Here is a 26,146-nt window from a genome sequence, read left to right as displayed (position 1 = left end):
AATAACTAATGGGACAGGAGCACCATGACAAGCCAGACTCTCTGTCTTCTGTTGATAACAGATATGATGGCTCTCTCCTCATCGACAAATACTACACTAGATATACACTCTACAAGAAATAGTTTGTTAGTACTAGTTCTCCTGTTGCAGAAACGAAACGTGTGTTGGTTAGCTGTTGTTTTACATTTGGTGATAAAATACCATGATACAGTGAAACCTCGATATAACGAACCTCTATATAACGAAGTCCTCGGTAAAACGAACGATTTTATTAACCTCGATATAACGAAACCTCGTTATAGCGAACTAATTTTGCTAGTCCCTTGGCCCTTCGTTATATCGAGGTTCCACCGTAGTTGATTCTGGATTAAGCAAAATGAAAGTTTCTGTATCATTTGTTACCGTAAATATCAATCTCTTCTACACCTTGGTGTTATTGTTGTTTGTTGCGCAAACTGTAAAGCGCCGCAGCACATTCTTGGCTCCAGCACGGAAGTCGTTTTTGCGGATGGAATAAATGATCGGATTACAAAGTGTGCTGAAGGAGAAGATACAAGCAGTGATTAGTACCACGTCCGATGGAATATCCATACCTCCAGCAAATTGTCGGCAAGTTCCCACTATCCATATAGGTAGGAAACACAGCAGAAACGGCGCGATGATTATGCTGACATCAGTAGCCGCTTTCCGTTCTCTCACCCGCCTTGACGTCTCTTGCTGCTGGCGTTTAGTGTCGCCAGAGTATCCTTGAATCCTTGAGGCGTTTATCTGACGTTTGGCCGTCTTGTAAACCGATTGATTTAACAATATAATGACTAGGAATGGTCCCACAAATGTGAAGATGGAGAAGAATAGCATATTCCATCTACTCGAAGCACTCTGCTCTGACCACCCTTGTTCACAATAGAAGACCTCTGGGTTGTACACATACTTTCCCCAGTCGAGAAAAGGGCCGATGGACAGCGGAATAGGAATTATCCAGATGAGAATTATAAGCGCCACTCGGTTTCAAGTAACAACTCCACTGTAGGTTAAAGGCGACTTCACTATCGCTTGGTATCGATCATAAGATACCACTACCAGATGAAGGACTGTATTAATGTGCAAGTAGCGAGAAAGGCATGGATTCAGGTAACACATTGTTTCACCAAACAGCCATCTTTCCTCTAAGATGCTTGCAGTGCGAAATGTGTTCACTAAAGCAAGCCACAGAAAGTCTGACACGGCAAGACTAGCGAGCAGAACATATCGCATGACGAGAAATCTTTTTTCCAGGACGACTGTTGCGATGAGCAGAAGATTACCTGGAAGTCCAGTGGATTCAAGAAGTGCTTGGAACGTTGCAACTACTTTAGAGATAGACATGACGGGTGAAGAACGTGTCGCTTCAAAAGTTGTTGTAACCTTCCCCTACTTGCAGCGAATCTGACCTCAAACGCCATTAACTAAAAAAGTTTGTTTTGTTATATCCATCGATTCTAATATTTTCGAAGGAATACGCCTCCGATTAGTACAGAGACGATTTGAGTCTAAAGGAACATATTTCTTATTAAAAATATAATTTCTTTTCTAGAATGATGTAACTTTATATGTTTGCAATTCTGACATTAAATATCTTGTTAAGTTTCCTTTGACGAACTGTCAATAACACAAAGAAACAGGTGCCTTACGGATTATAATTCCGCTTTTTCACCAATTTTCTTTCCAGGCTTATCAGCGCTTATCCATTGTTGTAGCCTTTCTCCTTCATTACTGTTAAATTAGTACTCGGCCATTGCTCAATTGCTGTCAAAGCTGTTTCAGACAATTTCAGTTCCTTTACGATAAATGTACATAGAAATCCCTGAAATTAAAACAGTGTTTTTACTGTAGCTCTGCCATTAATTTTTCCCTGTAAAATTCTTTTCATATCTTGTTGTAATAATTAACTGATGGAACTTATTCCTTATAAGTCCGGTGGTTTCCCTGGGACTTCCTTGCCGTTAGCGTTTGAGAATTTAGAACTTCTTGTTTTGAATATTTTTATGGCAAAACAATAAACTGAAACGGAAATCGCTTATTTTAATTTCTTGCTTTCAGCTTTTCCTGAAGTTAGCAGGGAAATCTGTTTATTATATGTGGTTGTGTTGTCCGAAAAAGGGAAGTGTAGCTCCGAGACTATCCAGGGCATGAAATAAAATACATAACGGCTCCTTCCCTAAAAAAGAAATAGAGGATATTACATGGCTGCGCGGGGATACGAATTTTATCTTCGGGTGCTGAAAGTATTTCTCACGATTGAGCGAAGCGAACGAGTAAGAGATACTTTCAGCACGAGAAGAGAAAATTCGTATCCCCAAGCGGCCATGTAACGTTCTGTTTATTTTATAGATGCTGATGAAATTCCTACATAAAACACAACTTTTTTTTATTCATTTTCGAAACAGCAAAATAGTGCAATTAAAGTGCTCACCCATCGCAAAATGCCAGTCACAAAACGTTATGAAACTCGGATATAAAGGAGAAATAAAGACAATAATTGACTAATCATGTTAGTAACAATGGCGACACCAATATCCTCACACGTGAAAGATAAAAATAGTATCTTTACCGCGCGCGATGAAGATATGATCTTTTAGTAAAAGGAAAATTCCTGGTATTTCATCAGTATCTATATAATAATTTGTTTTACCTTGTAGGTGATGGGAAACTGAGTTACGGAGAATTTATAGAGTTGATGAAAGACCGTGTTCATCGTGGATTTAGGGTAAGTTTCTGGTTTGTTTATAGTCTTCATACGTTTCGTTATTGACAATAGTTACTGAGAGATAGGTTAACTTTTCAGTTTAAGTACCCTGTTGGTACTTAATTTCGCGTTGTTCGCAATTGTAAAAAAATAGCGTTGTTAAAGACCCGTGAATAAAAATCTTCGTGAAATTTAAGCAAGCGAAATTTAATACCCCATATAGAAAACTTAAATAGCAGAAAAAAATAACTAACATGTAATAACAACAACATATAAAGGATATGTACCGAAAAATACATATAGTGTGCATAGATTTCCAGCTTACTTGAAAAGTACGTTTTGAAATATGCGCTTTGCTTGTTCCAGTTTATCTAGAACTAAAGCGTTTAGACTTTTTGCAGAACAAAAGGAAGTTCAAAACGCCTTAATCGCGTAATTTACTGCCTTGTTTCATATTTGCCTATTGCCATCTCGAAAATAAAACCCCGTGAAATACTGTCTCGCCAAAATCGCAAAATTAAGGTGTTTCGATACAGTTTTTCAGAGGCCATACCGATATTTTTCAATCACCTTAAAAGTGGTTTTTTCCTCGTCCGATCGCTATAAAATTTTCACCAGTAACTGGCTGTGGACTGATTTTTTTCAAATCTCTTCACATAATCTTCAAAATGTATATAATAAGGTCTGAAACTTTCACTGGGATTATTATAAATTCACTGCAAAATCTTAAAATTTCAAGACAAACCTATCCTACGAACCTGTCAAAAATCTGCGTTACAACATTCAGTGTTTTGACGTTATGCTAATTGTTCCAAAAGAATTCGCACTATGCATACCTCCATGACTAGTAAATTTATAGTTTGAATTTATCGCATCTTTTGAATGTAAAACATTGACAATACTCACACTGAAATGTACTAGTCATGAATATATGTATGGTCCGATTAATTTTGAAAAATTAGCATAACGTCAAAACAGTGAATGTTGCAGCTCAGATTTTCGACAGGTTCGTAGGATATGTTCGTCTTGAAATTTCAAGGAGTTGCAGGCGTGTGGACGTGCGTAAGGTCACGTGACTATAAGTCACTACCAAAATTTCTCGGACGCATAGATAATCAAATTTTCTTACCCATGGTGCTTCGCTGCGCGCTACGCTGTAATAGAAAACTAAAAATGGTTCGTCCAGTAAACACCTTGAAGAAATAACAAAGGCATTGTTGTTTCCTTAGTTTACTTAATTAATTAAGGCGAATATTCCAACACATGATTAATTTTTCATCCGTGATCCTTACTTCGCTTTTCACAAACATGCGAACCCTAAAGTTAAAAAACCGCTTTCAAAATTTGCGTTTTTCGCTGCCTTCAATCATAATCACGATCACAAGCAACGAATCTTGAAACACAGAAACACGCAAAAGGGATCGCAATCCACCAATGACTAATCACAATCCATGACCTTTTGAACCCGTTAAAGTAAAGTTTTTTTCCTAAGAGGTCCGTTAAGATGATTGACGGCAGCGAAAAACGTAATCGTTAGTTGGCTTTTGAATTTCAGAATTCGCGTGTTTTTAAAAAAAAACGCAGTAACAAACTTTTCAAGGTGAATGTCTTGTGTTAGGAGCATTAGAATCGTTTTTTTTTTTTGTTTGAGTGTAAAACCATAGATTTAGAGTTTGAACGCTTAAATTTGATGATTTTGATGTTGATGGTTAAATAGGAAACCCGCATGCGATTATGGAAGACTAATAACGCTTAGAGTTGATTTCCAGTGTCGCGTAAATTTTACGTGCGTACGTGCCTAAAATTACGTTCGCAAATAAAATAGAGGCAATGCATGAAAGGTCGCTTGTAAGCGTAGAAGTTGAACCTCACTCAACTTCTCATTTATGCTCAGCACTTTTTATCTTGCCTTTATTTTATTTACGTGATTAAAATTTACGTGCGTCAACGTGCGTAGCCAAAAACGCGTCAGTGGAAATCCGTGCAACCAAAAGGAAGGCTAATTCAGACTCTGCGAAAGGGAAAAAAAACATCTGAATTTACAGATTTCAAAAATCTTTCCTTATTAGTTGAATCAATCTGGATTTAAAATTCTATAACTTTAAAACCTTAACGGGCTCAAAGATTCTAAGTAACTTACATTGTTTTAGCCGGCGTTTTTGTTAAGTTTATTGTCAACAAATCTGGGTGTTGGCTGTAATCATATAAACCTGTTCATGTAAACAAGGAGATTTCCGAAAACTTGTGTATTTCTCGGTATTAAAGCTTATTGATAGGGTGTGTTAGCAAATAGCCATATTAAGGTTTTAGTCAACAAAAAATTACAGTCAAATCTCGACTTAGCGGCGTTATATTAAGAGGTCTCTCTCTGTTTAGGAGCCAATATGTCGACTCTAGAAATAATGCCACGGCAAATATTCCGTTACCTCTGTTAAGCCTCAAGGAAACTTCTTGGTGTCTAGACTAGGATTCATTTTTTTACTTAATAGTGAGAATAGTAAGAAATCTATAACCTTAAGCTTAAGCTTTTACCCAGTGACTTTGACCTGGCGTTTTCTCTCCATTTGCATCGCTTTATTTTAGTCATTATTGATCTCTGCATTTGGTTTAATATTGATTTTTATCGTCTCCCTACTTGTTAATTTTTAGCAAAGCGCTCCATCAAATCACTTTTCGGCTTAGTGACAACGCGACTTGCTCCTTGGCGGAGATGGCGCTAGCTTCAGTGTTAAGTACTAAATCAAAATCCAACACAAGTGTTCTAATGAAATCATTGAAAATCGTCCAATAGGGGACTGGTCTTGCTAAAAACTAGTTTACTAGAACAATAAAACTGTTAGGAGTGGTAAGAAAGTGGACTGAGGAATCTTAAAAGAGTTGTGCCGACTTTGTCAAGCCTGGGAGCGCAGTTATTTGGGGGAAATCGCTCCAAACCCATTGATTGGTTTAGAGAATGAATGAATAAACTGGTATCTTTCTCCCGTTGATTCACTGCCGTCCTAGACATCGGCTAATGCATCGTCATTATTTGAGCCTAGTTAAACGAAAACGTGAGATTTCTCGTAATATGCCCCTTAAACAGAGGCTACAGGGGTCTTAACTAAATTCTCCTGGTTTGAGACATAGAAATACAAAACTTATATTACGTCAATTAAGTCTCAAAACGGACACATAAAAATGGTGCTTGTATTTAAGAGGTAAACAGCACTTGAAGCTTGTAGTGGCGGATCTACAGGAGAGACCCGGGGGACTCGGGGGTCCGGGACCCCACCTTCTTTTTAAGCAAAAGTGAAGCCCACAGAGCCGAGGAAAATTGTTTTCGAGGACGATCCCCATCTTATCTTGGGGCCTGAATGAGCGGGCCCCACCACTTACTTGAAGATTTGAATCCTTCATTGGCTTGTTAGGGGGCTTAAGCAACGACGACGGCGACGGGAACGAGAACGGCAAAAAGCGGCCATAGGTTCAGTCCTAGCAAAACAACAACTTTGCGCTTGCATCACGCGTTTTTTACATCTCTTTCCCGTCGTTGCACGACCGCCACGGAAAACTGTACTTGAACGCAAGACAACGAGTTTCTTTTTATATTCCTCAACTTAGAAACAGTCAATCCTTCAGAATTCAATTCCAGAAATATTTACAAATATGGAAGTTTGAAATAGCTCGAATTGACTTTTTAAGTGAAGTTTGACGTTTTCGTCGCCGTGGCCGTTGTGGTTGCTTAAACGCCTGGCTAATATCTTTAAGATTGAGACTAAGTGAAATGTCCGCGATACAGAGGCGAAAGCGTGTCAGAGAGTTGTTAGTAATGTAATGAGCCGTTCGAGTGTATGCTATGTGGTCAGAGCTTACAAAGACAGTCTTTAAGTTGCTCAAATTAATTTGTACTTCTTAAACATGGCCCCTCCACTCCACTTGTAAAATGCGCGAAAATCTTCTGGGGTGCTGGTTGTATAAAGCAACAGAAGATTCAGACGGACCTTTTACAACTGTTTCCTGTATTCCGAGGGATTTTCTTGCGCTCTCGTTTCGTTTGCTACATTCGTAAATACGCTTTCGACCTAGTTATTCGTGATCGTAGGAGAAAATCCTCCAGAGAAAAAGGAAATGGTTGCAGAAAATCCAAAAATCATCTTAAGCCGCTTCGAACGACGGGTCTAGGCGACGTCTGAGGCGACAGTCGGAAGTGTTCGTTAACCTTCGGGCGTAATCCTTTCGTGGAAAGTCTGACCACTGACTCTGTCGTTATCACCAGACCGTTTCATGAGCACGTTTCAATGCCACACACTTGAATTGAATGTTTCCTTTTCTTAATAATTAGAGGACTATTTTTAAGCTTTTCTTTATGTAGTCTTTTTAAAAATACATGCATTAAGTCTGAAGCGTTGCGTTCAGTTCTGAGTGCATGTGTTCCAGGGTTGTACAGAAATTCCAGTTCGGTTCCTGTGAAGTTAAATTTTTGAAGTAAATCACGTAATTACGCAGTCCAACCACAAAGAGAATAAAATCCCAAGAAAATAAGAAGCACTGACGCGGAACAGAACACAAAGGTTTTTTTGGTGTGTTGTTCGTTTGTGGTTCGTAAATTAAGCTGAACGGAGAAAACGATGGGGGAGGGGGGGGGGGGGGGCGAGGGGAAGAAAACCTCCCAGCCTTTTCCCTCTTCTTCCCCTCTCCCATCGTTTTCATGTTTGGCCTTGATGACTGTGTCTGTTACTTTATGAATCAGAAACGAAAAACACGCCAAAAAAACGTTTGCTACGCAGGCTAACATCCTGATTGAGCTTCGATTTTCAAGGCAAAGGTATCACCAACTGCTTGTCTCACAAATTTAACAAACGAGTGATGAGGGCACATTTTAGAAATCATCTTGGTAAATGCTGTTACAATGGTGATTTTTTAATGGATAATTTTGCCATTTGCCATACATTCGAACCTCTTTATAATGACCGTTATGGAGAGAGAGGGGTGTAATGTAACACCAGTTTTCTAGGAACGGGTACTTCATTTCTATTTTTAGAAAATGCCTACTGAAGCGTATTAAAAAAATAAACGTTTTAATGATAAAACAGAAAACAAAAGTTCAAAACAAACATGATATCAAAATTAATTTTGTGCATGGTTCGCTTTAACCAACTGCCGTTTCAGTGCGGACGAAATTTAGTACCCGATGACTTAGTGATGAAGTGGTTGTTTAAACATGAGTAAATGTACGGACTGTTCACCAGGCCAGAAACAAGTGACCTGTCCAAGGGGTTCTACTGTATATTGATGAACAGTTCAACTCACTCCCTTTCCATTGTGATTTTTCGTACTTCGCTGTGAAGTGCATTTATAATACGATGAAAAAAAGGGCTCTTTACGATAAGAAACTGGCAAACGCACTTGCCTTGTTTACAGTTCTCTTCCGCTTGTGATAAATCTTAGCTTGCCCAAGGACAATTGCGAACAATCCAGTTGTTTTCTTCGCCTGAGTTTGTTATCTTAACCTAATTAAATAAATGACACCTTTTAGTTCCTTTGCAAAGTCTGCAAAGTGATATTAATTGGAAATTAAGGCAAAAACCAACGGAGCAACAGAGTTAAGTATCATTAAAAATAACTGAGTACTTTTTCCTTTTCTTCTATTTATCAGGGAGTGTTATTATAGCGTCATTCAAGGTTTCCCGCGACCAAAATAGTTTGATGCTAAAAATAAAAAGTAATTACTTCCTAAGTTTGAACATTGCCAAAAATATACTGTTATTTATAAATAGCTGGTTACGCCTATTTTGATTTATGTTAATTATAAGCGACGACCCGTTAAATGTTTTAGTACAAACAATCTTCATAAAGATTTGGTCGTATTTCCCACCAATTAAACATTTTTTTTTAATACGGCTGAGTTCTAAAGTGTCTGTGTCACGACAATCTTTCCTTGTTTCTTTGTGTTAACTAAGCTTCAAGTCCACTTCCTGTGCTCAAAATAGCCTTGAGCAACAAAGAAAAGACGAAAATTTATTTTCCAAGATAGCAGAAACTTTAAAGTACAGTGATGCTTCCACAATGATACCGTCAAACAAGCAGACGTCGTTCTTTTAAGTTGCAGCACAGGTACCGCATGCTCACGAATGAGAATCGTTGTTGCGTAACCAAGAAATATTATAATGGTTTGTATGGAGATTTCAGCGATTGTTATTTAGGGGGTCAAAAATAACAATCGCTGAAATCTCCATACAAACCATTATAATATTTCTTGGTTATGAAACAACGATTCTCACTCGTGAGTTTGGGTTACCTGTGGTTTCAGTCCATTTCATTCCTGTTAAAAGAAGTTGTTAAGTAGTCTAAAAAAACTGTGTGGCTGTGTCGGTGAGGAAATGAAACACAAAAATGTGGCTTTATCCACAGGTTTTGTGTACTAAGGCAGAAACTTTAAGCAAGGCAAGGCCACCATCATTGGGCTGAAACGCTTCCGCAGGTGTTTAAAGTATTGTTAGTACTAATCTCTGCAATGCCTCTGTAATAGGCTAATAAACTAAATGTGGAAAGCATTCACCCTATCTAGATCCTCTTGCTCAGCGGGAAAATACATAAGAAACTTTAAAAATGTAGCGAAAAGATAAAAATGGCCTGAAGACTAGTCCACAGTGCGGCATAAGATCTTAGATCACTATCAGAAAATAGAAAGAATGTTCTATTTATCTTTTGCACCTTTTCATTTTGTACTGGAAGCATACTTGACGTGAAAGGGACTGGAAGCATATAATTTTTCTGCGTTCTGTCCAAACATGGTGTTGTAAAACCGTGGAGATTATTATATTTTTTTAAGACAAGCATCCAGCTATGACTAATACCTAGAGTTCTTTAGTCACTTTCTTTGAGTCTCTTTGTGACGGTCACCTAACTACTAAATGGACTAATAGTTTAAGTGAGTTTAGTGTAACAGGTTCAGATTTAAGGTTAAAAATCTTGAAAGTAAAACCTTTCGGCGCCCGGCTTTACTAGGGCGTCAGAAAAGCGTGGAAGTTCATATCTATCCTCTCTATAAATTGATTAGCGGTTTGGAATTTACTGACATGGATAATTTCATGGGCTTGTCTAATACGCTGGAAATAATTATTGGCGCGGGTATCGTTTTAAGTAGATCCCATGTATTAGCTCGAGTGTTCTGTGCCGACCCTATAGCCGGTCCTATCAGGGCATTGCTTAGGTTCTGTGACGACCTGGATTAACTCAAGTGCGGTAAAAATGGCTTAATTGTTCGCAAGAGCTAAGGGCCGAGCTAGATCAGCCAATTCCTAAATAGTACACACAGTGATCATTATGACAGGTTTTTTGCGAAAACTCTCAATAAAAAAAGCCCATCTCATTTTCAAAATGACCGGTCCGGCCGACTAGGTCTGACTTGTGGTATCAGCCGTGTAAGTTTTGCATTGTAGGTTGCTAATTAAAAATGCTTTTTGTATATTTTCCATCACTCCGCCCTGATGAAGGCTGCATGAAGTCTTAGCCAAAACAAGTATTTTTAACCAAAGTAACTTTTATTTTGTTTGGTCTTGAATCCACCTGGCTTACAGTTTCATTGTTAAACATTTTTGTAAGTGGAAAGCGAGAAACTTTTAGAGTCGGTTATTTAAACGAAGTATAACTTAGACCGCGGTTTAGGAAATCTTTGGACTTCGAGATCTCGTCCACAGTGGATTATTTTAAGAAGCAAATGCTTTTGAGTGTACGCCATATGATTTCAAGAAACTGTTCACGATAAATGGTGTTTATATAAAAGCGTTCGGCAAACTGAAAATGGCTTAGAACGCGGTTTTGTTAAACACTGGCTAAACTCCGTTTAAATAACTGGCCCTTCGTATTTTCATTTTTATTTCAATTTCTGTGTCAGTAATTTTTTTCTGTGAGGTGTGGTCGCGGGATTTGGTGCGACTCGCCTGTGGTGTTCCCTGCCCAATGAATCTACAACACGCGCAATTTGTTGTAGTGTATCGTGATTGATAAGGGATTTCTGCAGCGCGTGCGGTTTTAGAAAAAAGTCAAACCGTGCCGACCTCGGCTTAGTCCTGAACACTCTTTAAGACCCTAATCTTGTACTTTATCCAGTTTGTATCTTTTCTGTGAACTTTCCGGCACGTCCTAGGTCAAGTATTTCCCTTGCATGAAAAATCCAATTAACTCCTGTGAAATTTGAAATCGTGTTGTGTGGTATCTTACCCACATTAAAACGGGCACTACAAAGCTTTATGTCCAGTTGTCATCAAACCAATTTGTACTTAACATGCCCACACTTGTTTGGAGATTGACCCGGACTGACCGGTAGTTTTCTGCGTATAAATGACAATCTCAAGTATTAAAACTTGTTTAGACTTACCTTTCGACATTTCTTTTGGCATTAAAACCTGCTTGAGTGTCTCTTGAGGAAGGGACAAATGTGGCAATTGTACCATTATCACTTGGTTTTATCATAGAAAAGATTGCGTAGTGTGAGGTAACAAGGTACAATCACGACTTAAATATGTTTCAGCCGGTGAGATATGAAGCAAAAGAATGCGCTCAATCCAGTTTTACTATCGAAAATTGAGCCCGGTGTTTTTAAAGCATCGCATGCCCTAACATCAGTGAACTCCTTTTGATGCGTGCATGGTATTAGCGAAAATTCCAAACATGTTTATCTCGAGTGTGCCACTTGTCTCTAGTTACTCTAGCCACTAATCCCTTTATTGTATCTATTTTGTATCTTTTTTGCGTCCCGGAGGGCAAGTCTTGTGTCAAGCGTTCAAGTGTCTTACCTCGCGTGAAGAGGAATCGTTTAGTGTTTGTACCTGATTTTACACGGGATTATTTCTTATCCAACCTTTCCAGGCGTAATGTTGAACTCCGAAGTGTCCTGATAAAACCCCTTACTCCAAGAACAAGTTACAGCGAGACAGATCTGTCAATCGAACTTTTAAATCTGTGGACAAATTCCTATGGTGTTACCAATCAAATGAAACCTCTTCAGCAGTATTTTCACTTGGTACTATTTATTTAGTATGTAGTTCTAACTTTAAAATCTGTGGACAAATTCCTATGGTGTTACCATTCAATTGAAACCTTTTTGGCCGAAAATTTGCATAGTACTGTTTATTTCTTACAATTTTACAATAAGGTATTAAAGTTGGGGTTTGTGAATTTTTCAAATGGCCTCTATAATGAGTAAAAAGGTTAAACTGGAAAGAATTGCTTAGAAGCCTATCTTTAATGATATCTGATTCCTCTGCCCCAGCCTCTAATGCAAGGTATTCCATTGTGGCCTGTTGTTCTCTTGGCATCCCCTGCGGGCGTGACTGGACATCTTGTTTAACTATCTCAAACAGTGGAAACTACAATTGGGGTTCCTTCCTTTGTTTGCTTACTTCCTCCAATGTTATCGCACGTGGCGTGTGACTAGTCGTAAAAAGATCGACTGTCATTTCACTGCTAATGTTATGTTTACCACTTTAAACAGTCGCACCGAGGAGCAGCTTATGTAATATTAAGACAAATGCATTCTGTTACAGATAGAACTTAGAACCTAGAGATGTACTGGGCAACATTGGTGACTATTTTGATCTTACTGTAAATACCTGCACTGCGTCTGTCGTGTCGGCTTAACGTAGCGTAATCCTCTTGTCTTAAGACTAATCTTTTATTGTACATGTATCTTTTTTGTTTTACTTCCGTTGTTGTGTCGTGTCAAGCATCCTGGCTGGCACAATATCAAAGCGATTCACCGTTTAGTTTCCGTAACTACTATTATAACATCGTGTTGTGTGGCTAGATACCACACAAGTAGTACTATTTCAACACTTAACTCTCTTGATATGCTTTTCTTGTTTTCAGGACTTTTCGTCAGAGAAAGGTCGTTGGGAAGAATTCAAGCAGTGCGTCAAGAAAGAGATGTCTTTGTGAAAAACCAAGCCTCAAGAATATTTATTTGTTGAACTCATCGATGCGGTAGATGTTTAGCCAGTGGTGGAAACATGTAGATAAGTAAAACAGCGTGAACTTAAGCGTTACGTATTTCCGCTGAGGAAAATAACCTTTCGTGATCGATTGGGTGAAAATTGGGTTCGAAACATTCTTAACAACCACAAGAAAAATATACAGTGTTAATGTTATCCCTGTGTGGTGCCCACATTTTTTTCTGTATTCTTCTTCACATTACCTCAAGATCTTCAACATCTATCAGCACACTTAGCCTTTATATTATATAATAAGCCTTTATATTGCTGATTCACGAACGATCTGAGGCTTAAGCTTTTATTTATTTATTTTTTCAACATCGAAGGTAGTTAAAGGAGCAACCAACACTATTTTCATTAAAATAGTGAAACATTGAGAGATAAGATACCATAGGAAGTATAGTTCACTATCCTGTATTCGAATATCACAAGCTACAATCTTCACCACAACAGACGTTCAAACATTTGGAAAACACATAAACATCACCACAGGAAAGCATCAACCAGATGCTTCCTTTCAAATAATCTAACTTAGATTTCATCTAACAACAAGAACCAGTTTTGGTGGCTTTTGAGCTGATAAAACCTCATGAGTCAGCTCAAAGGGAGCCACATCGAACATTTGCGTCATAGGAAATAGTCAATAGCCGAATAAATTGATCTGTATAAGTAATCATCCACATTGGAACACCTTATACTATATTGAGTGTACTCAATAGCTTTTGTATGTTTATGGTGGCAATTTATGTTTTCGTTCGGTTGGACAGTTGTGGGGGAGAATATTCAATCACACTCCTTGCGACGTGCTCTATGCTTATTAAAACGTTAAAATGAAGAGTCATTGACAGCGTATACAGATTTGGTGTCCTGCAGAGCTGGATGTCATGTTTTCAAGTGCTGACTGGACCATAAACCAGCTGGGTGACCTGCAATTAATACTTTGTGTCAATTGAAATGATCATTGACTGTCTTTGCAATTGTAAACCTTCTCTGTTCATCTTCGAATATTAGTACGCGCATCCCCCGGATGGTGAAGTCTCTGGTGTCTTTCCTCCTTTTTTTTAAAGGGTCGGCGAAACAGTTTGTCTTAGACTTTAAATTCCTTTCTGTTCCCTTTCCCGATGGGCAGGTGGGTGCTCAACAACTTCAGAAAATTGGATCTTTATTCTAACGACGATGAGTTACGTAATCTCTGAAGAGTTCTTGTTAATCAAGCACCTAGCTAGAAAGCATGAGAAAGATATGTGGTTTGTCGCCCCATGCCTGAATGATATTTGCCTGGGTCAAAAACCTCTTGTTTACAAGAGCTCTCTCAAGAATAGTGGAACAAATCGAGAACATTGGTCCTTCTGTTCATGCGGAGAATTACTCGCGTGTTAAAAGCGTGACCGTTTCCCTCTCTATTACAAGAATGTTACCAGTGGAAACTTCTAATGAGTTCTTGAGGCTAAACGGCAATAAAGTGGACATTTCGTGGGATATTAACAAAAGCATGGACTTAAACTAGGTTGGCTAAGTAAAGGTGTTGTTTTATTTCATTTCCATCTTATAAGTTTAACAATTCTGAACCGTAGTCTATAAAGACTTTTAATTTACATCAATAAACAACGCTGGAAATGCAATATTGCTTGTTGCTTTATACCGGTATCCTCATACTTTTTGCTTACTAATGGTGAGTGAGATATAGTTTTCAAACAGTGAAACCATCGTACCGATTGCAACACAGGACTTTAAAAAGTCTTTCTGCCAAGATTTCTATTGTGTAGCTGTTGGCTATGTTGGTTCTCAGTTGTTAAATTTGGTGATTTCATATAAGAGATTTCTGTGGAATGAAAAACTCTTTCCGCTTACATTTAGTTAGTTTCAACACTCTGATAATGATTTCCGCACATTTGCTGCTCGCATACGACTGTACTTGTTACACTAATTGGTTCTTTTTTTACAGTAGCCCCCTGTTGCGTACAGTCGTTGACAAACGCACTCACTAACGAGAGAGCGATTACACGCGCATTAAGACATGTTACTAGCGCATGAAGCCGATGACATTTCATTCAGTGTACTAAAGAGAAAAAAATTGTCGTGTCAAAATTCACAGGAAAACGACTATTAATTAACGATTAGCAGCCATTAGAGATCTTTTGAGGAGGCGTGTTAATTACTTGTAAGTTAGTTGCCATTACGACCGAATGCGGAATTTTTTTGTTTTAGGGAATAACGTAACAAGTTTTACAAACTTTCTAAAAAGAGCAAAATTTTGATCGTGTTGCATTTGGTCAGTGGGTGATCGCGTGTTTGCGGTTTACCAATGGAAGCAGTGTTTAGAATAAGACCACATTCGATGAACTGAACCGGTTGGATAAAAACCGCGCGGCAGTCCACAAACATACTTAGTGGACAGGTTTGCGTATCTTATCGATGTCTGCCTTGGGGTGTAGATTGTTCTAGATGACGTCATTTGGTTTAGTGGCAGGATGTTCAAGTGTTTGTGTTATGCGCGAAACGGATCCATTAATTAGATATTGTTGCTTCACCACTTACAGGCTTCAGTGTGGAATTTATTTTGAGCGCCCTCAAGCAGGAAAACTTCACTCGAGAGAGCGCTGCAGATTGCGTGTGGATTCATCCTCCGATCACCTCTGTAATCACCAACAAGACTTGTCTAAGCTCGCAGTTTAAAGCCGCTCAAAGCTCTTAATCAGTCAATTATTGTCTCGAGGTTACATATTGACATTCTTACGTGTTTTCAGTAGCTGAAACTGTGTCATTCACCTACCACCACGGCAGCACTCCCTCGGCGCAGCCTGTGAATAATTGAGTTCTAACTGTCCCGCCTCCCCTGTTTAAAATAGTCCATTTTACCAAAACATCACGCAAGGCGCCTAAAAGGTCGAAAAGTCTTGCGGTAATCAGGTTTCAGTCAGTCACTACTTAGTCATTCAGTCGCATTCCTAGGCTCTTCAACAAAGCCTTGGCTTCTGTTGACTAATGACTCACGGTGCTAAGAAGTAAAGTGGTCGGTGACACTGACGGTGGGCAAGTAATCGCCGCACTAATGTCAGTTTCTGTGGCAGTTCATTTCTACACAGCCTCCTTGGCGTTGCTGCTAGCCTTTGCAATCCTCCGCTTTCTCTTCTGCACTCTGGTTTTTCGCAAACTGGTCGTGCGGCTCTTCGTCAAGTTCGCGGGAGCGGAGATCAGTCAAGAAGTGTACGGAGACAGCTTGTTCGGATGGGAGATGTACAAAGCAGTGACGACTGCCTTAATGATAGACATGAAGAAGAAGGCTAAGCGGGGCAAAGAGGCGCCCAATCCCTCGTTGATGTCAGCAGACGGACAATCGCGTTCTTATCTCTTAGACTTCGCAAGAGAAAGTAGGCCACTCGTTGTCAACTTTGGCAGTTGCACGTGCCCTGTTTTTATGGAGCGACTCCGCGAGTTTGAGAACATCATGGCAGAGTTTAGTGACATCGCAGATTTTCTTGTCATATACATCTCCGAGGCACACCCCAAAGATGGTTGGGCTTTTCAGGTAATGATCTCACAATTAGATCTACAAAATCTAAGTCTATCGTAGCTACAAGTTGTACTTGACTGATCGCAGCGCTTTGCTCCCTTGATTTCCTAAATCATTCGCTGCACGCCAATATTCATTGCGCTCTAGCTTAAGGAACTTATTGGAAAGCTCGCATAGGGCTACAAACCTACTTTGCAGTTGGATAGTACATTTGAATACCGTGAAATTGTACTGTATGGTCACTCGCGGGTACTAAGAAACTCAGCGCGTATAAATATATCTGAATAATGATGAGCGAAGTTGAGCGTTAATGACGCGTGGATTATTTCTGTTTGTATAATTTAGACAGAGTTTGACGTCAAGCAACATCGCACGTTGGAGGAAAGGATCAGAGCGGCCCAACTGATGCTGAGCTCCTGCAATCTTCAGGCCCCAGTCCTGGTGGATTTCACGGACAACGAGGCGAATTTAGCTTATGGCGCGCTGCCAATTCGGCTCTGTATCATCTTAAATGGTCGAGTAGAGTTTACTGGTGGAATGGGACCGACATTTTACAATCCCGAGGAGGTTAGAAGATGGTTAAACAGATGGAAAGAAAGAGAAATCAAAGTGTAAAAGTGATTATCACCGCTGTATGAGGAAAATGATCCTTTTATTTATCGATCACCATACACAGAGTCATAGTACAAGAGACGGTGCAAGAAGACGTAACTAACTGTGTAGCGCACCGCGTCGCATACGCTTCAGACGGTTCAGTTTGTTCCTGTTCGCCATTGAACACTTTAAAACAAGAAATGATCCCACGCAGGATCGCCATGTTTTAATAAAGACGTTAAGCCAGGAACTGATCTCTTCAAATATCGCTTACAAGACTTGTGGACCTCGTGGCTAATTCTTTTGCGGTCAAGTACATCAAAGGTGAAATGACACGAGGAAATCTTTCATTCGCTCCTGGCAATACCGAAGGGAACGCAAGTTTATAAACTTATTATGATACTGTTTTGTTCTAAGACTGGTTGTTAGTTTAATATTGAGGGGCTCACATCACAGCGGTATTCTAAACTTTATTGTTGAGGATCCTAGCCTAGTTCCAGCCGTGATGCGGAAACTTGCATGCCTTATTTAAAGTTTCCTAAAGCCTCCTCTCGTGTTATACGCCTCCAGGTATTTAGTGACAAAAGTTCGATAGCAGTTATTTTTATCCAAGTGTCAGAGTTGCAGCGTTAGTTTGTGTTTAAAAATAAAACAAAGAAAGAAAAAAAACTTTCATGGGAGTGATCTTAGTCTAACCTTTAGCGTAAACATGAAAATCTACATGAAATCTGATTACTATTTTTCTCTAGACAACAAAACCTCATAATTTTGGGTTATGTTACGGGACGAGAAGTTGACTATCTTCACTTAAAACCGGAAAGGCGTACGATGCTACAGAGGCAAATGGTTATGCTTAAGTTCTCAGACTGCAAAATCAAAACACAGAACTCAAGATGAAGGAAATTCCGATCAAACTAATGCTATAAAGTGCAGCAACCAAGGCATATTGTCCAATTACGACTTGTTTTCTCCTTCAATGACCCTGGAGGGTTTGTAAATAACAAAGCTTTTGTAACTTGCGTTGCTCACGCGATCGGTTTTTCTTGCGAGATCGTTCCCCTGCGCTTAGACGCCCACAGAAAACGCTCGCCGAGCAATACTTAAGCATTACCTGCGATAATCGCTTCGCGGAGAAACGCAGCGCAGCTGCTCCACAATCGCGTGACCAGGTTGTAAACACCCATTGTTAGCGTACTAGGCCCTCTCGCGCGCTCTTTTGTCAGGAAATAGATGATTTATAGCCTGATTTACGACTAACCTAGTGACATGCCCGCTTATTAATTTTTTCTGGTGGATAACCTCTGCATAAGAAGTCTTCCATGATATTTGGCCTCGTGTCGTCAAAAAAGCGTTACTTTTAAGCGCTGGAGTAGGCTTCAGATCGACCTACTTCAGATCGACCTACTTTTAGTTGTCTGCGCATGTTTCAACATCCGTGTTGGGAAGTTGACTTTCTCCTCCAGCTACAGCTGTACAGCTGTGATCTTGCAAAAAAGTTTATTTTACAAATTTGTCTTATTTCTTGGCAAAATGTGGTGAAAGAAAATAAACAATTTCCGGTGATGAAACGTGGAGATTGTGAAATAGACAAATGTTTGATCATTTACTTAGTCATGCCCGAGAAATACTGTGCTGATAGAAAAAGAAAAATCATTTTCGAAGTTTAAATTTCAGAAAAGTGTCGTTCTTCTTCCAAAATCGTAGGGGAATTTGATTGTTTAATTTTGTAATCCGCATATATCCGTCTAAGCTATAGCATGATATTTTCCTACAGTCGCGTGACTTTTTTGGCTGTAACTGCCTGCATGTGCTGTCCGACTGTTCTTTTGTATGTCTTTTACAACACTACGTGAGCCCCATTATATAATTATTATCATTAACGTTATCTTACGTGATCAATCTCGCCTGTAAACCTTCCGGTGTTTTATTAAAGTATATTTGGGCTTATGGATTCTATTTTCTTTCTGTCTCAAATATTTCTCTGAGCATACATTTCTTGCGCCTTTTACTTACTCAGACAGACTTGGCGTTTGATTTCATCTTGGCAAATATCTTCATTACGCCGAACTAGGGCCGAATCATGCTGAGATCCCATTTTAATTGTAGCACGTATAAGGGAAAGGAGGACCCGTTTCTGAGAGGTTAACTAACATGCACAGTAGATTTAGTGATTAGAAATTGCAGTCATTTGTGAAGAGAATAATTCAAATGCGGAAAACACTTTAAATTTCTTGTTATCATTAACTTTTTTTATTTCAATTCGTTTATTTTTTCAATTTAATGTAAGCCTCTAATGAGGTTTCATAAGGTACTTTGGAGACAAAGCCTTTTTTCCAGTTTTCTTAGTGCTATATTTTTATTTGCTGTGTTTTTGGTTTTCCCTAAGATTAGCAACGTTATATAACTGTGTAAACAAATCGTTGCCAAATGCATAGAATCGAAACAAGGTCAGCGTTGAATTTCGAGTATACCGTAGTTTGTCGAGTAGCTTCTTATCTAGCCTCCCACGATGATAAAATCATTGAACAGCTGTACGCTCTGTAACCTTGACTTTCAAGAGTCCTTCGTTAAATAAAAACTTGAACCAAAAACATTTGCAAATTCCATCTAGTAAAATGTTGGAAAACGTTGCGATGAGAAAAGTCCTCAGTTTTGAAGGAATATATAAATTCGCTTTCACAGACTAATAAATTGGATTCAAACGTTTACGTAAGTAAAAGAAGTATGATAAAAAAAATACCTCGATAAATAACTTGCTAAATGCCTTAAACATAAAACCTATTTTCGGAGGCTTTACAGCCTTGTTGTTTTCATCTCGATTAAAGTGCTGATCATTTCCTATTGGGCGATTTCCTAACACACACAAAAAAAATGGTCGCCTGACCAATAAATTCTTGCGTGCTCGCGAAGACGTACTGTTTGTAAACAGTTAGAGAAGGAGGAATCAGTTATAAGTTGATATTATTTTTACACTAAACACAGGAACAAGCAAATGAGGATGATAGAATATTCTAGTTGGTTTTTTATTAGCTGATGGCTTTGTTTCAAAGACCGATTTCGTTGTCAGTTTTCTTCATTTGTGTAAACCTGCCACACGGCTTTAGTTTTTCTCCCTTTCGTGAGCGAGGCTAGTTTTGCAGAGTCGGAAGTTATTTGACCTTAAACTCTTGAATGCTTTCAACAGTCAGAACGTCTGTCAAAAACCTTGACTAGCTCATTGTGCCAAAGACTGCTTTTTCAACACAAAGTCAAATTAATAAACGAAGTCTAGACCATCGAAAACAACACATTACGAAAACTATCTTCTCTCAATTTCAGTAGTTAAACAGCCGCACGTTTGAGCACAACAATGTGGAAAACAAAAATTTTTAACATTTTTATCGCTCAAAGAGCCTCGGCTAGTAATTTTCTTTCCTGGAAAAACCTGTGCCTTTTAGATAAAAAGACAAGGATTTGTTTCATAGCCAAAGCAAGTCTGTATGGTTGTTGGTGACAATGTTTGAAAAGATCGGTGCTGTTAAACAACTACTATTTCGAAATTCCAAGTAATTGTTGAAGCAACGGGTCGTAAAATACCTCGTGCAAAAAAGGACAGACTCCATGCGGCTACAATTTTAAGTATTTAGTTTATTTCCACCTAAGATTGGGCAATTAGCAACACTTCTAATGAAACATTTGTTGCGTTTACACCACGTAGTAAAGTTATTAATAATAAAATCGGTTTAAAACAGTAATTTTTTCCAGCCTTACTAATCCCTGTTAACAGAAACTTTGTGTATTTCGCTACTTTAATTTGCTCCAAAATTGACTCCAAACTAGGTAATTGGACAGGAAAAATAAAACTGATCGAAAATAAGGCGTGAAAGAGAGATCGAGAGACTGCGAGTTACTCTATTAGTCAGAAAAAAGCTTATACTATGTACAGTGTCGATACTTTGTAACTGACTTCGGTCATGAAGGACTGTCCTTAGAAAAGTGCTTGTCTCTTTTGATTAAAATTATTTTGCATTGATTGTTACGTATGCCCACGCAAACACTGATTATTCCAGACCTTATCATACAATTGAAAAACGTCTCTTTAAGTACTAGAAATTTTTCAGATTGTTTCCATTTCTTGTTGGTGTTAAGCCACCCTGCGAGCAGGAGTTTCTTTCTGGCATGGCTTTTAGCATTTGTGAAGACGTTCGTGTGGCTTGTCAGTCGCGTAGTTGGTTTAAACAACTTTGCCGAAGGTAGTGTTAAGCGCGACATTGGGATAACTACTTTTCTCCCCGAACCCTTTTTTTCCCAAGAGTAACCAATGCAAAGTCAAAATTCAACTAAATTTCCAAATTTCATTGGGTAATATTTTGAAAAACAAAAGACGCCATGTGAAGGTACTGACAAAGAGGTTCCATATGAATGATCACAACGCAGGATTTCGTCGACAGACTCAAACATTAGAACCACTTTAACGCAAAATAATTCATCATTGTACCTTTTTTTTGAGCCAGGCATCCATTTCACAAAACTCCCTAAGCCTTAGGGAGTTTTCGGGCCCAGAAAGTGTTTTTTCGCTAACGATCCTTCAGTTTAGTCGTAAAGATTTCCAATTTTACCCCTCGAAATTTGTTAAAAATCACACTTCTTCTTATAAACTTTGTGCACTTCAATAGTTTTCCGCGACCGAAATGTTTTCGAGAGTTTTGAGAAACGCACGCCAACGGAAGCTTAAGGATCGGCCAGGGCGGAAAGCCTTTAGTTCTTAACAAATAAATGTTCTAATAAATGGTGATTAAGTACAGGTAGCACAGTGACACAGTGGTTCTTCGTCCAGAGTCAACCCTCTTTTAACGGACACATCTTTAGGACAGACACCTCGATAAGACGGACACCTGGATCTGGTCCGTGCCTTTCCGTATTCAGAGACAGACACATACTGATAGTGCTGATCTTGGAGGGATTTTACTGTATATCACTCCTGATAGAATTGGAATTTGGAAACCGCAGTTCCTGGAGAAAAACTTCTCGACGAAAAGACTTGAACAAACAACAAAGTCATCCTATGTGTCCCGTCGATCACTTCCGGGATTCAAATCCCGGGCCCTACTGTTAAGTTGGAAGAAGATTACTCTCACTCACCGCGCATGCACTCTTGCTCCCGGCTTGCATCCCTATCTTTTTCAGATTACTAAAATTTGAAGAATCAGGTACCCAGCTAGCACAACCCTAATTTCCCAGCGGAGACAAATTATTTGACTTAATTTCAATTGCTGTTCATGGTATGCCAAATAATGCTGTCGAGTTGTTTCAGTGATGTTTCTATTAATAAAACATTTAACGATAATAGTAATCGTCGTCGTTATGTTTGTCATTATTTATTGATTATTAACGATAACTAATGATAATGTTTATTATCATTATGAATCATGCCCTTTTATACCCAATGGGTAGAACTTTAATGATCGCGTGATTTCGACAGTACGCACAGATAGTTAAGTCCTGCTTGAGTAGCCATGCCATGCAATAGGTGTACAATCACGCAATCTGTGGGCGACAAAACTTCCTACTGTGCTAAAAATTCTTGAATTGTAGATTAAGCAAACGGTACACGAACTCGTAAAAGTTCAGGCACACACCTGAATTTAATTAAAATACCGCTTATTATGGCAACTTCTCCCGTCAGATCATCTCAAGGGCTTCTTAAACATTTGCTGATAATTGTTTGGACTTAGTTGACAAGTGTCCGACGATAGGGCTCCAGTACGGCAACACTAATTTATCACTTTTATCAAGAATTGCGAAACTACTTGCCAAATTTAATAGCATCATATACGACAATTTATCATTATAACGCCGATCGTCTCTTTTGGGGGGGAGGGGGCGGGGACGTGGGAGCAGCAAATTATCGCAAATTGATTGCCCTTTTCTCACTTAATGTTGTTTTGTTTGTGGACTGATGCCGTCAATATTTCACTGTTTCATCATTCAATCTTGGTGATCATTCACCTGTTACTTTCGGACAAGAGAAACATAAACGTCATTTATAGTGCAGAAGTCACGATACGGGTTTTATCAAATGTTCACGCGAAAAATATCTCCATTCCTCAATTATCGAGCTGTGTTTCAGAAGATAGATTCATGATGTATTAACTGGGGAAACAAACATCTCGAGGAAGAGGATATTAAACAATTGAAACTACATCAGCTATCGCCAAAAAAATTGACACATCTTTAATTAGTTCTTTAAAAGGGCCAAAAGGTTGCATAATAAACCTTACTGAGCCAGCTTCCAACGTAAGGTGCTAATTTGAATGTTTAATTTACAGAAAACCCTCCACAAAGGAATTGTAAACATTTAAACAGTTACCAATGCCTTCCGGCCCTTAGGTCTCAACACAATGATGTTAATTAAGTGTTTTTTTTTTTCTTGTTGACCGTAAATGGTTCATTCGCGTGTGATGTTAGTTGTCATTACCGTTCCAAAGACCTACCCAGCAATTCTCAAACTTTGGGGGATTGTACAGGCACCGACTAAACCCGGGGATTTAATAAGCGGTACAACAAGTCAATACGCTTTGAGACACTTCGGTCGTCCGACTTCCCGTTGACTTAGCCTACAGGGGGCGGGAAAGTCAACATGTACCTTTAGCCAATGCACGCAAACTCACTTGATCTACCAGAACTAACAGTGCGAATAAAGGCGTTTTTATAAACTCTCCAAACAGAAATCCTGATTCCCATAAGAAAACATTAGAATAACTTTCGCGCCATGCTGAAACTGAATCCTTGAATATTTTCTCTGAATTTTTGGCCATAAAAAGTGTGAACTCTACAAAAAATATGATTTAACATGTTAGCAAACTATAAAGGGCTGACACGCGCTTATTTACTTAAGTTCAATCCTTAATTACAAACAGCTAACCATTGATCCCAAAAGAAGACAAAAATGTGTAAAGACATTTTTTAATCAACTAGTATTTACATCTCTGAGCTGCGAATTAAAGTTGACGCGACTAGCTAAGACGTTATTTCTACAGATATCTGACCACAACTCTCGCTTTGCTTGATCATCTGCTAAGCAAACAAACCGGGCTACGAACGCCTTGCCTAAACACAGAGACACGGAAAATAACCACTTTGTTTTTCAAAGTGCAAAATCTGGCTAGAAATTAAAAACATTATTACCCAACCTTAAATGCCAAAAGAAATATTTTTGAAATACTCTGGTGCTTTGTATGAACAAAAATTTTCTTGCTAGCTTACTATGTTCTCTGGTTGTGTAAAATTTCCGGCTCTGGTAACTTCATACTAATCGAGTTTCTATGTTACTTTGCCGGAAGGTATGAACCGGAGTAAATCGTTGGTTATAGTCATTGCTAACATACATCGGATGGATGTCTTCAGTGAAGGAGGTCTTTGCTTAATATAAGCTGCATGTTTTACAATGTAATATGGTGCTCCTTCAACAACTTTCTTTGACGTTCTGTATGGGCCAGCAGCCAAGTCGTTAACTGATAAGGCTCTTGTTAGCACACAAGAGGGTACTTCGCCAGTTGTCTTCAGCTTCATGCCCTGTGGCGGCCACTTCTAATAATTTCTGCCCTATAATCCTTTAGCCACTGTTCCACCTCTTTTGGGGCGTAAAACGTTGGCCCCATCCCACCAGCGAGTTCTATTTTATTATTTTTTATAATATACAATCGGATCGGCAGGCCTCCATAAGCCCTACTTGCCTCATCGTCCATTGTGTCCACTACAACGGGACAGTCAAATTTTACTGAACTCAACATGAGTCGCGCTGCCTGACATCTTTGTCCCAATGTTTCATGAGCGGGAATTACAACATTGTTCTAGAAAGAAAGATAAACGATTGCGTTAATTTCTATCCTTGCATATGAGGAAGGTATTGATAGGTACATAGGCATGAGCAGAAAATTTTCGAGCGCCTCTCTCGCGATATAAATTGTCTTACTGAAACTTGTCAGTTATACAAACACTTTTGCGCGGTTAAAGCTTTTACTTTCGCTTGGAGAAAGGAAAAAGTTAAAGAGGGATTTTTGTGCTTACCTCAAACGCCCATCCATTAGAAGGATGCGCCTCCTCTATGTACACAGTGAGGAAGTCAACCACATCACGGAATTGGCGCACAATACTGAGAAACTCTTGTGTTCTCGCTCTAAAAACAGGACATGACCAACTGCCAAAATTTAGCACTAGTGGGCGGTTTCCCCTGCAAAAGTTCAGCAAATGAGGATGTGAAGTCCCGTCTAACGTAACTACAGAGGGATTCGGAGCGCGCTGTCCCAACCGCGCAGATTTTTGCAGTTCGCACAAAATTGCAGCACGCACAGATTGAAACATGTGCCATGTGAACAGTGAATTCCAGTAGTCTGCCATAGGTAGGTCGATTGTCGTTGCTATTTTCCAAAGTTTGGCCCAGGTCGATTTGCCCCAAGGAAGAAGGCGTAGAACACGGAGGCACAAAAACGCGAAAAGCAGCAATACCGTTCCCGCGCAATAAGACAGCATGGCTGTCATCTGTCGCAACATCGCGGCGTGAATTCGCATCTTGTTCTCTGCAATCGGATCTATGGCTGCTACCGATGCACTACTTCGCCATCTGTGCTAGACTCGGCTCTGTGCGGATTTATATCGCTGCGCAAAAAAGGAATTTCAATAATTCCTGTACTCTCTTCAAAACACTTTCCAAATGCCTGACCTTTCACATGAACTCTCGCGTGATTTGTCAAAACTGTTTCCCGAATACAGGTGTTGAGAAAATATGGGTCCGAGGGTGCGCACGAATCCATTTTTTCTTGTTATTAGGCTTTTTTTATTTACATGCTGCCCTTAAAGTCACAAAGCAAGGTTGGGTGAAATTTGTGAACAATTCACTTTTGTGTTTTCTCTGCGTGCGTGAGAGCATATGACTTATCGATGGTCTTATTTCCTTCTGTGTTTTTTGTTTCCGAAAGTGACCTCCGTTTTTTCTGGAAACTTGACGCATCACGGAATAGCTGTCTAACGTTTTTAAGCCTCTTTCCTTGAAGTCAAGCACTGCTATCCTATTTTCTCACTCTCTATGTCCATATGAGTTCCTGTCACTAGTTTTGAAGAGCGACCACCTCTTTGAACACCTTAATCTGGCAGTGGAAATAATGCATTTAGCGGTTTGCTTTTGCAAGACTTTTCAAAACATCATTTTCATCTCTACAATTCTTCAGTACAAATATTAAGTCATACTTACTTTTGCTCTTCTAAGTTGTGTAAATAGTCTTACAACTGTCTTTTAGGATTAGGTTAAAGGTACAAATAAACATTTAATTAAAAGAGGACATATTCTAAGTTAATTAAGTTCAC

General features: G+C 39.1%; 3 protein-coding genes and 1 pseudogene across 3 annotated transcripts in view; 2 read left to right on the top strand and 2 right to left on the bottom strand.

Annotated features, from left to right (window-relative positions):
• LOC140947409 (calcium uptake protein 3, mitochondrial-like) overlaps positions 1-12,852 on the top strand; it is a 31,467-nt gene extending 18,615 nt beyond the window's left edge. Inside the window, exons 12-13 of the mRNA XM_073396500.1 lie at positions 2,679-2,746; positions 12,575-12,852. Coding sequence (XP_073252601.1) covers positions 2,679-2,746; positions 12,575-12,643 — 137 coding nt within the window. The 3' untranslated portion in view covers positions 12,644-12,852. The remainder of the gene's footprint in view (positions 1-2,678; positions 2,747-12,574) is intronic.
• LOC140947983 (octopamine receptor beta-1R-like) lies at positions 421-1,867 on the bottom strand (annotated as a pseudogene).
• A 1,614-nt stretch (positions 12,853-14,466) lies between the features above and the next one.
• On the top strand, positions 14,467-17,473 carry LOC140947410 (thyroxine 5-deiodinase-like). Its single transcript, XM_073396501.1, has 2 exons — positions 14,467-16,225; positions 16,556-17,473. The coding sequence occupies exons 1-2, from the start codon at positions 15,749-15,751 to the stop codon at positions 16,823-16,825; spliced, it is 747 nt and encodes a 248-aa protein (XP_073252602.1). The 5' UTR covers positions 14,467-15,748; the 3' UTR covers positions 16,826-17,473.
• A 6,259-nt stretch (positions 17,474-23,732) lies between these two features.
• Positions 23,733-25,485, bottom strand: LOC140948384 (thyroxine 5-deiodinase-like). The gene is made up of 2 exons (XM_073397618.1): positions 24,854-25,485; positions 23,733-24,636 (listed from the first exon to the last, which is right to left on the bottom strand). Exons 1-2 carry the CDS (start codon positions 25,352-25,354, stop codon positions 24,352-24,354), a joined length of 786 nt encoding a protein of 261 aa, XP_073253719.1. The 5' UTR covers positions 25,355-25,485; the 3' UTR covers positions 23,733-24,351.
• Positions 25,486-26,146: the final 661 nt, after the last annotated feature.

This window comes from Porites lutea, chromosome 9 (genome assembly GCF_958299795.1).
Source record: "Porites lutea chromosome 9, jaPorLute2.1, whole genome shotgun sequence".
Taxonomy (NCBI): Eukaryota; Metazoa; Cnidaria; class Anthozoa; order Scleractinia; family Poritidae; genus Porites; species Porites lutea.
The sequence above is the reverse complement of the archived record's forward strand: the minus strand, read 5'-3'. Positions and strand labels throughout refer to the sequence as shown.

Bases quoted from the DNA above. Each gene is read 5' to 3' on its own strand.
- LOC140947410 (XM_073396501.1), top strand. From the start codon at position 15,749: ATGTCAGTTTCTGTGGCAGTTCATTTCTACACAGCCTCCTTGGCGTTG. The intron at 16,226-16,555 runs GTAATGATCTCA...TGTATAATTTAG, and splicing joins AAGATGGTTGGGCTTTTCAG to ACAGAGTTTGACGTCAAGCA.
- LOC140948384 (XM_073397618.1), bottom strand. From the start codon at position 25,354: ATGCGAATTCACGCCGCGATGTTGCGACAGATGACAGCCATGCTGTCT. The intron at 24,637-24,853 runs GTAAGCACAAAA...CTTTCTTTCTAG, and splicing joins CTAATGGATGGGCGTTTGAG to AACAATGTTGTAATTCCCGC.